Here is an 11,058-nt window from a genome sequence, read left to right as displayed (position 1 = left end):
TGAACCCCGATCAATGGAGAAAGACATGAACACTTGCACCATCGTCTATGACGAAGACGATAAGAGAAAAATGTAGAAAAAAAGAGAAAGAAGAAAACGCAAAAAGGAAAGAAAAAACCAGAGAGATGGAGAAAATGACTTTTGGATGTACCTAAAAAATTATGAGATTAAATAGTGTCCACATATTCCACGTGAGACCTGTGGCTAATTTCCCCATTAAAATTGAACAAGTGCAGTCCAGTCCAGTCCATAAGGGAATAAGCATAAAAGGCCCAAGGCCTTAGCCCAAGTTCAATATAACGACAAAACCCAGAGGATCTTCTTCTTCTTCTTCTTCTTGTTTCAACTGCCTTACCTTGGATTCGGTTTGAACGAAGAACCAGATATCCCAATGGCTCTCCTCCATTATTGCTCTTGTTCAGCTCCCCCTTCACCACCACCCCCTCTTCTTCAGTTCAAAAAATTGACCTCCAATTCCCTCTTTTTTACGGTCCCTGCCCTCCGCCGCCGTTTTGGGCAGAACCGCCGCCTGTCTCCGACGCTGAACGCTAGTCTCGCCGTCGAGTCTCCTTCCACTTCCGGTGAAGACCGCGGCGGCGACTCTCCGAAGCTCCTCCTGGAGGTTAATTCTCTCTCCGCCGTGATTGCTGAATCTAAGCAACCGATTCTCAAGGGTGTAGACCTAGTCATCTATGAAGGAGAGGTCTCTAATTGCTTATATATGCTAAAAAAATATATACATATATGTATTATCAATTCAATTTTTGATTGCAACACTTGTTATGTAACATATTTGATATCTTGGTAGAAAATTTGGTATCAATTTGAACAATTGATTGCAACACTTGTTAATTTTGAATTCATCTGAAACTTTTGTCGTGATCGTGATGCTTTAATTTGTGATAGTGCTTAATGGGTGTTCTAGTGTTTGTTTCATTAGAACCCAAGTGGAATGGAATCGAATAGTTATTTCCTGGCATTCTTATTGAATGACCATTTTTCTTCTCTTTTTTTTTTTTTTTTTGGTTGTAAAAATTCACTTTTGTCCTTTCAAACTGTCATATTTGTGTCACTTTTACCTCCTTAACTATCAATTTGAACAATTATCCCCTTAAACTGTTGACATTGGTTCATTTGACCCCCAATTAGTTAGTGAGGTTAATACACACGTGAATATATGAGAGTATTGTACAACAAACACAATCAATTCTTTTGCAAATATATTCAATAAAATGCAGTGCAAACCAATTATAGGAAAGTACTGCCTTCGGATACAATCATATTAAGCATTTCACGTTCACAAATATTTTTATGTGCCGGCAAGTGTGGTGATATTTTGTCAAAAATATTTGACTCTGTTGATTGTTTGGGTAATTGTTTAAGGGTGTAATTGTTCAAATTGATAGTTTATGGGTTAAGTGACACAAGTGTGATAGCTTGAGCAGGCGAAGTGAAGTTTTCCATTTCTTTAGCGAATCAAATGTTAGAATGGACATTTTAATGGATTGATATAACCAACCACTGATCTAGTGATCCCTTGTTTAATTTTCTGTAAGTGTAATGTGTTAGCTCTAATACTGGTTAGTTGTTTAATTCTAATAGGTACATGCAATCATGGGGAAGAACGGTTCTGGGAAGAGCACTTTTGCAAAGGTTGGTGCTTACAATTCTGCCATATGAAATTACTTAACAAATAAAGATGTACTTAATGATGTTCATATTCCATGGAACCAAATTGATTTTTCTTAATTTACCTTCCATGTTTATTTGTAAGAATAAAGATCCCACATGCATCATTTAATTGTTTTCAGATATGTAGATATGCCCCCTTTAAAGGATTTTTATTTTTTATTTTTATAAAAAAAATTAAAATTAAAATTTGATGGATGTGATATATACGAGCATTTGCTCTATATATGCTCATTTTAGAAGGTAATGGTTTCTTTGATTAGCAGGTGTATAGTTCTTGACAATTGTCCTTTTCATTGCCTGAATAAGTTTCTTTGCTAGTCAGTTCTTACTTTCTTGACCAAAACTCTTAGTGGCACATTATTGTTGTAGGTCCTTGTTGGTCATCCGGATTATGAAGTTACGGGGGGCAGTGTTGTTTTTAAAGGTGAGAATGTGCTTGAAATGGATCCAGAGGAAAGGTCTCTTGCTGGAATTTTTATGAGTTTCCAGTCTCCAGTTGAGATCCCTGGTGTGAGCAATATTGACTTCCTGAATATGGCTTACAATGCTCGAAGAAGAAAACTTGGTCTGCCAGAGCTTGGACCAATTGAGGTTTGTAGTAATTATCTGCTACTTTAAAACTTCATCTTATTATTGATTGGTCAGACCCTGCATTCTTTCACATGCATCTCTTTTATCTTTTGATAGGAGACCATAAATAATTTATTAGAGAAACAAAAGAATGAGTTGCAAATGAAAAAAAAAAAAAAAAACAAAAGAAAAGAAGAAAGAAAAAAACGACAATCACTAAATTAAGGAAATAAAACAAGTTACAACAATCCAAAGATGCAACTCTCAAAACTCATAGAAAAGGAAAAGGAAGAAAAAAACAAGAAACAAAAAATGTCTCATGGAGGATTTTTTTTTTTTTTTTTTTTTAATGTGAGAATTTTCTAAAGCACAAACACAAACAACAACAAAAAGCCAGGGCATTCCCAAAGCTAACAAATACATCATAAGGAAGTATTTCCGTGAAGGATTCTAGGGGAGAAACCCCAAGCACATATTAGAGTCCTAGAGGTCTGGTTATTCTCAATGTTATTCCAAGAAGCAACTCTCCATCTAATGTCCTCTATCAAGTTGCTAAGAAGATCAACTACAGGCTTTGGTTTGGTTTGGAACAATCTGAAATTTCTCTCCTGCCATATATGATAGACAGCAGCACAAAGAGAAAGCTTGAGCAGCTTGTGTTTAAAACTCTTGCCTTTCCTATTTTGCACTGCCCAGGAAATAATCTGATACATATCCATACTTAGATTAGGCACACCATTCAAGCTTAAGACACTCCTCCAAAGGCTACTTGCATAGCTACATTGAAAAAATAAATGTTCATGATTTTCATTAGCAAAATTGCGAAGCGAACAAGTCATATTTTGAGTAAGGCCCAACTCCACCAAGGATGGCCAACCAGCAAAGAAATGACCAGTTGGGAACATTTAAGGAAAACCATACAACCTTAGACCAGTGTACCACCGGATGATGAGTTCTAACAGTATGCCAAGCTGATCTTATAGAAAAAAATACCATCAGAGCTAGGTGTCCATCTTAGATGATCATCTTTGCTACAATCAAGCATCTCATTAGCAGGAATTTGATTAACAATCCCTGCCATGACACCATTAAGCCTTCTAGGCCAATTCCAACCTTCATTGCTAATCATGCTACTCACTTTTGTATGCATATTTCTAATTAGATTATGGCCATGGTTGCTGCCAAATCTGTGATAAAGAGGCCCAAGTGGGTGCAAGGTATCATGCTAGAGATATGTGTTCTTGCCTAGGAAGCACGGGCACTTCAAAAATAGTGGCATACGAGTACTAGGTACTTACTAGGTGCAATTACGCCGAATACATGTCGGGTACGGTATGGGTACGTCGTGGGTACTGCACCGGTACGGTGAGGTGATTTTTTTTTTTTCCTTCTTTTTTTTTCTTTTGCAGCTATTAGAATTTGTTGTAGCCTTTATTATTCTTCTTTCAATTTTGAAAATATCAAGTAATTTATTTCCAACACCCTTTACCCATGAGTCATGGTTTTGCTCTCATTTGCATCCTGTTTTAGACAATCAAAAAAGAAAAAGAAAAAATTATATAACTTTTTAAACAAGCTGTTCGCTTTTAATTTTGATATTGAAATTTTGATTTGTATGTTGGATGTTTAGCTATGAATTAAAAATATATATTAAAAAATTAAAAAAAAAATTGACGTACCCTAGCTGTACTTGTACCCTATTTTTTTTAAGAATTTGCCGTATCATACCTATATTCGTACCCGCACCCGTGCTTCGTAGGTTCTTGCCATTCCCTATAACAGATTTGATATAAGACCTGACAATGTCTCTTAATTTAAACATCTTCCTCACTGTCCAAGAACTATCAATAGGAGTCTTCATGTGCCACAAACTCTGGTCTTTGATAATATTAGCGTGAATCCACTTAATCCGTAACACATCTGCCTTCATACACAGGGCCCATAACTGTTTAAGGATTGCAGTTCTATTCCACTGCAACACAGATTTAAGACCAAGGCCTCCTTCTTCCTTTAGGCAACAAAGAGCAGCCCAGCTGACTTTAGGGGCTGATTTACTAATATCTGAACCAGACCACAGGAAATTCTTCGTTGCACTCTCAATATCTTTAATAATTTTCTTAGGAAGAATGAAAATGGTGGACCAATACGCCTGAATCCCAAAGAGCCCTGATTGAATTAATTGGACTCTACCACCAAAAGAGAGTAACCTTGTATGCCAACTATGTATCTGATTCAACATTCTGTCCTTCAAAGGAAAACAATCTTGAACTTGAAGTTTGGAAGATGTCAAGGTACACCTAAATCTTTACTGGAAAGTGCCCTTCTGGAATTCACATCAATTCTAGCAATTCAACCTTAAATTGATCATCCACCCCACTGATAAACATAGAGCTCTTTTGCAAATTTGGTTGGATGCCGGACATCTTATGAAATTCATGCAACATTTTCTGAATCAACTGCAATGAATACCTGTCAGCTCCACTAAATAGGAACCATTCATCTGCAAAAGCAAGGTGCAGAATGCCCAATTCTTTACACCTAGGATAATAATAAAATTACCAACAGCAGCTCTATTATGAAGGAGACAATGAAAACTTTCCATGACAAGTAAGAATAGATAAGGAGACATAGGGTCACCCTGTCTAATCCCCTTCTTAGCTGGAAAGTAATCAACAAGCTCCCCATTAATCACTACTGTGTACATGACAGAAGAGATGCATTCTTTAACCCAATTAACAAACTTTTGGGGAAAATCCATAGCAACCATTGTATCAAGAAGAAAGTCCCATGCAACTGAGTCATAAGCATTCATAAGGTCAATCTTCAACATACATCTACCAGGCCCCTTACTTTTATGAAAACCTCTAGCTAGCTTTTGCATCATAAGAACATTATCCACTATGTAATGTACCTTCCCTTAATGAAGCTGATTGGGATGAATTGATTAGAACAGGCATCACTTTTTGCAATCTGCTGGATATTATTTTTGCAATTCACTTATAAAGTAATATTGTAACAAGAGATTGGTCTAAAATCTTTGACAGTGATGGGGGACTTTACTTTGGGAACCAAAGATATAGCAGTGCTATTCCATGCTTTATGCATTGAACCAGTATGAAAAATTGACTTCACAGCAGTCTCTACATCAGACCCCGCAATATACCAATTAGCTTGGCAAAACCTTGCATTATACCCATCTGGAACTGGAGCTTTCCCTCCCTAATGCTGAACATAGCAGTCTTAATTTTATCATCAGTGACAGCCTTAATGAGATCAGTTCTGGAACAGTGCTGTACTTTGGGTAAACCCAGACTTTGGAAAGCATCTAAATCTGTGTATCTACTGGAAAAAGGTGAACCCAACAACTGCTCATAGAAATCAATAATCTTTTTGATAGAATCATGGTCTTCCGATAAAACCCCATCCCTACTCTGAACTAACTTGTTGGTGCATAACTTTTTATGAAAGTAACTAGTATTTTGGTCACCCAACTTGAGCCATTGCACTCTAGATTTTTTCCTTTTAAAAGACTCCTCAGCAAGGCTTAGTTCTGCATACTTAGAGAGTAACTCAGATCCAACCTTCGTTAGGTTATCATTGAGAATAATATCTGTATTCTGACTCTGAAATTGCTCAAGATTAGCTTTTGCTTCTGCTACTCTCTTAGAGATATCAGAAAAATGAGCACGATTAAGCTTCCTCAAGATGGGTTTTAGCCTTTTCAATTTGAATTGCAAAACCTGCATGGGGGAACCACTAGTAGGAAGCAGCCAGGACTGAGTTAATAAACCAATAAAAGTTTTATGTAACATCCAAAAATCAAAGGATTTGAAGATTTCCTCATGACATGGTCTTTAGAAATGGACACAACAAGCAGACAATGATCAGAAGAAATACCAGGATGAAGGGCCACAGCTTCAGAATTTGGAAACAACTCCAGCCATTTCGGATTAATGCAGAACCTATCCAGCCTGCTTTTCGTGCTTCCCATACCATCCTGCTTACTAGACCATGTAAACCAGGCACCTTTGGTAGCAATTTCAGTAGCATCAATATCATTGAGACAATAGTTAAAATCACCAACTGGACTTGGATCCCAACAATACCATCCATCCTTTGAGAAAAATGTCCAACAACATTGAAATCACCTAAAATAATCCAGGGCTTATCATCCACCATATATTTGAGATTCGTCAAATCAGACCATGAGCTCCTCCTAACAGTAGGACTATTAGAACCATAAACAACGGAAACATAAAAGGACTCTTGACAAGAACTCATTTGTGCTAATACTGTAATAGATTGAGGAGAAATACCAACAGGCAAGACCCTCAAGGTTAGAGAGTTCCATAACAAAAAAATTCTAGCAACACCCTGATTCTCAAAATTATGAAGAAAGGACCATTTAGAAGGTAAGAAGGGACCATTAGGTCCCCTAATATTCCGTACTCCTAACTTCATTTATGAGAACAAACTCCACCCGCTTTACCCTTAGGTTTCCTCCCCCGAGGCTTAGCTTTAACTTGTTCCAACACCAGAGGGTTGGAAGACTTCCCACTAGGACTATGACTATGACTATCACCCTCCACACATACATCAATAGGGAAAGAATGTAGAGAAAGAATCTTATCATTTTGCATACACTGATCTGGAAAACAGCTCTGCCCTGACTTAGAACCTTCCTGAACAGATGAACAGCTTTTATCAGAACCTCATTAATAGTTGGAACAACCTCTTCTACCTGGGCCTTATCCATCAGAGGACTAGAACATTCCACATTCACAGTACTGCCCTCAGAAGAGGCCACCTTTGTTGTCGTTGGCAATATGTACCTTGGGTAGTTGATCAGACTCCTCTGCTACATTTTCCAAGATGGAAAACATATTGCTAACTCCAGCAGTACTATTGTTATGTAATATGGGAGCCAGAAGATGCAGGGTGACTGACAACATTTTTACCTTTGTCTTGCTGTACAACCCATTCAGCTTTCACGGCCTTGTCATTAGCACAAGAATTTTTCTTACATTTAAGCTCACTATGGCCAAAAACATGACAAGAAGAGCATTTCACTATTGCTTATGAAGGATTGAAGTGGCCTGTGGGAGAGTTGGAGCTAGACGCCTCCCATGAAGAACAAATTCAAAGTTCCTCCTTCACACCATACTTATCGTGATGTTTCACTGGATCTAGAAGCATGACGCTCATGCTAATGCTAATGCTAAGAATATGTTTGGCTTTTATTTGTCGGGCCAAGAACGTTGGTAATTTATGGAACTTGTACCACATCTTGGCTCAAGTCTCCGCCTGAACTTGGACTGTTGAGCACCTTCTTTTCCCATTTCTCTATTAAAAAGAAATGCCTTTAATTTCTAAATAATTGTTAGAAAAAATAAAAAATAAAAAATCTCTTTCGTTTTTCTCATTTTTTGTTACACAGGATGATATATTCTGTTACATGTGTACGCATGCCTTAAAATAATGGAGTATTGAACTTGAAATAATGCATTGACAAATCTTTCATACAATAAAATTGTTTTTGTAGCTTTATTGTGCGAATATACCTTCTTTGGACATGCTATAACGTCATATGATATGATAATATGCAGTTCTTTCTGTACTTTTTCTCGTCCATTAAAATGTTTGATCTTGAACTCAGTTACTTGATCAAGAATATGTGAGACAAAGGCTCCGAACTATGTTGCAGTCATTTCTTTTTTGTTATGCCATGCTCTAGAACATACATTAATGGTAGTAGAGTGTGATTGGATGGTTTTTTATTTTTATTTTTATTGTCTTCCTACTGTGTCTCTATTACTAATTCTGAAAGGAGCCATGACAGCTATGTTACATTTGTGAATATTTGTTCCTTTTCTCTCAATTATATGATTCAATCAATGTGAACCCCTACAATTTATTAGAGTACATACTATGTATTCTTCATTATCACATGAAATCTCTTGCATATAGAAATTGGGCTAAAGCTGAGGGCTTCATTTGTTTCATTAATTTACATATTCTCCTTGCTGTTGGGCTTCATTTAGTTAATTCGCTGATAAAGTTTTTTCCTTGCAGTTCTATGGCTTCATCTCTCCCAAGCTTAATCTTGTAAATATGAAAGTAGATTTCTTAAATAGAAATGTTAACGAAGGATTTAGCGGTGGTGAAAGGAAACGCAATGAGATTTTACAACTTGCGGTATTAATTTATTTTACCTGTATTTGGTTCCTTGTGTGTTACTGACCTAAAAAAGTAGTGTTCTTTTCCTTTTTTTTGGTTTTCCACTAATTTACTGTGCTATTGGAATGTGATAATGGATTTGTAAGTGCTGCAAATGGGTTCCCTTGTCTGAATTGGACTGTCAATGCATAACCAAGATTACATGATTCACGTAAGAATAATTTAGTTGTGTTTTCTTACCTATAACCTGGCACAGGTTTCATCTTGATCAGATGATGGTAAGATAATGTGGGAATTCTTGCTTTACTTAAAACAACTATGGACTGGTGGTTGAAATGGCTTGAATAGAATTTCTTTTGCTGATGTAAGTTAGTTAGGATTAGGCACTGTCTAGTGTCTAATTGATACATTGAAGCAGCAGCTTCTGAATTCAGATTGAAGAAAATGGAATTCCAAGATAGCCTTTCTTAGTATTATTTTGTAAGGGTCCATAGGTGAAGCACTTACTTACCCTTTTTTTTTCCCTAAACAATTTATTTTGCTCCAATAGCATTATTCTCTTACTCAACACCATATAAGCAGAACTGGGTCAAGTACACTAGCTTAATGTTTCCACTGCATAATTAAATTTAAGTTTCTTCTTTTTCTTTCTTTTCCTTGCTTTTCTCTCTCTGTCTCGGTGTATATCGGTACTACATACGCTCTGCCATTGTGGTGTTTGTGGACTTAAATTGCTAAGTAAATGTGACACTAAATGCAAGTATTTCAAAATTTGCCCTTTATGTGACTTTGCTAGTATGTATTGCAGGTTCTAGGTGCTGAATTGGCTATGTTAGATGAAATTGATTCTGGGCTAGATGTTGATGCACTTCAAGATGTAGCTAAAGCAGTCAATGGGCTTTTGACTCCCAAGAATTCTGTCTTGATGATCACTCACTATCATCGCCTTTTGGAATTCATTAAGCCCAATTATGTTCATATTATGGTGAGCAAGTTGTTAATACCACAATAGAAAAGGGTAGAATCGAAATCAACTATCTAATTCACTATTGCATTTATTAGGAGAAATTAGCTATTACATTTAAATTCCATTTAAGAGGCCATGCCATTTTTGTGTTAGTGTATTCAGTGTTGTTATGCCTCTATTTTGGATGATGGATTTGTGATTAGTTTTCATGGATGACAAAATGGGGTTATTTTATTACAGTGAACCTTCAAAGCATGCACTGGATACATCTCATAGGTTATAATAATTGTTAGGATGTGCTTGAACCCATATCTCAATTCCAAAGGGGGGGAAAAAAAAAATTTGTTAAATCAACTGCCAGTGCCAGCTTTGTGATTTTGCAAACTGTCAGATCTGTTGGTGTATTTTTTTGGGTTTTAATTAACTATGTCAAGACTTTTGAATTTGGAAGGTATGCTTTTGAATAAGTCTATATGTGGTTTGTCCTTAATGTTTAGTGGCTAACTGATCGTTCTTTCTTGTCATGTTTTTACCATCTTTTGAACTGAACTCTTGATATATTCCGCCTTCGAAGCATATAATTTGTATTGTCGTCAATCAAATTCCATCATCTACACTTTAATAGGGAATTGTGGAAACTTTAGGTAAGTTTTTTAATTGCATCTTCATTCTTTTGGTTTGATTCAGAAATAATCATTTTCTTGTAGGAGAATGGAAGAATTGTGGAAACAGGAGATGTGTCGGTAGCAAAACGTGTTGAGAAAGAAGGATATAAAGCAATGTCTACCACATAAAACTGCAGGACAGTAAGTATTGTTACTCTCTCGTTTTACATTTGTTCTTGTTTCCTGTCATCGTTAAGCCTTGGGTTTACCGTATTAGATCTTTCAGTTTAAAATTTGCAACCTCTCTTTTTCATCATTTGTAGGGTCATAAATCAACAATTGATTCAATGAACAATGGAGGCAAGACATTTAAACCCCAGTTCTGAGTTGCTTGTGTTTTAATATAAGTTTTTTTGATAATCAAATAAGCCCACGTTAAGGAAAGATGAATCCTTTTGGCTTTGACAAGGAAACCCTGGAGTTGTATAATGTCCTCACTGCTTATCCAGTTTTGGCCTAACAAGGAAGTACTTGCACACCTTCAATGTTATGGTCATATAATTTTGTTTTGGCAAGTAACATTTGTTATGAGAAGACTATTGGTATTATTGTTCATCAAATAATGTGGATAAGGCTTCATCTAGTTGTGATATGATATGAGTTTGAGATATGTGTTCTTAAGCATTGCCTAATCCTATGTACAGATCTTCTATATTGCTCCACTGTTGAGCCAAACCTGAGAACATAGAGGCTGTTTTACCCTCAATGAATCGGACTGGGGCGGGGAGAATCTGAAACTTTTCATCCGTGGATTAGAATCTATGAATGATCTTTTTCAAGTTTGTCAATTTTCTTGCGATGCCTTATTTCTACCTCCGGATGTTCTCTTTCAGCATCTTTCTCATCCTCCCTTTTCAAGCGACGTTGCTGCCATTGCTTTCTCAACAGTATCTCTTAGTTCTGAAATTTGTCCAAAACAACAATGATATACTTTTTTGGGGTGGATAACATTGATATACATAAATTATAATTTTAAAAGGAAAATAT

General features: G+C 36.4%; 1 protein-coding gene across 2 annotated transcripts; it reads left to right on the top strand.

Moving 5' to 3' along the window:
* The first annotated feature begins 320 nt into the window (after positions 1-320).
* LOC145814036 (ABC transporter I family member 6, chloroplastic-like) lies at positions 321-10,695 on the top strand. 2 transcript variants are annotated; one of them, XM_082910551.1, is made up of 7 exons: positions 323-703; positions 1,603-1,653; positions 2,062-2,283; positions 8,335-8,457; positions 9,248-9,424; positions 10,114-10,212; positions 10,335-10,695. In XM_082910551.1, exons 1-6 carry the CDS (start codon positions 392-394, stop codon positions 10,198-10,200), a joined length of 972 nt encoding a protein of 323 aa, XP_082766677.1. In that variant the 5' UTR covers positions 323-391; the 3' UTR covers positions 10,201-10,212; positions 10,335-10,695. The 2 variants fall into 2 exon arrangements, with proteins under 2 accessions (XP_082766678.1, XP_082766677.1); XM_082910552.1 differs by lacking the exon at positions 8,335-8,457 and having other exon boundaries at positions 321-703.
* Positions 10,696-11,058: the final 363 nt, after the last annotated feature.

This window comes from Camellia sinensis, unplaced genomic scaffold (assembly GCF_055761805.1).
Source record: "Camellia sinensis isolate YWXY unplaced genomic scaffold, ASM5576180v1 Unanchor1, whole genome shotgun sequence".
NCBI classification, from domain to species: domain Eukaryota; kingdom Viridiplantae; phylum Streptophyta; class Magnoliopsida; order Ericales; family Theaceae; genus Camellia; species Camellia sinensis.
This window is presented reverse-complemented; position numbering and strand designations above follow the sequence as displayed.

Coding starts and splice junctions, on each gene's coding strand:
- LOC145814036 (XM_082910551.1), top strand. CDS start 392: ATGGCTCTCCTCCATTATTGCTCTTGTTCAGCTCCCCCTTCACCACCA. Junction 704..1,602: donor TAGTCATCTATGAAGGAGAG/GTCTCTAATTGC, acceptor TAATTCTAATAG/GTACATGCAATCATGGGGAA. Junction 8,458..9,247: donor ATGAGATTTTACAACTTGCG/GTATTAATTTAT, acceptor TATGTATTGCAG/GTTCTAGGTGCTGAATTGGC.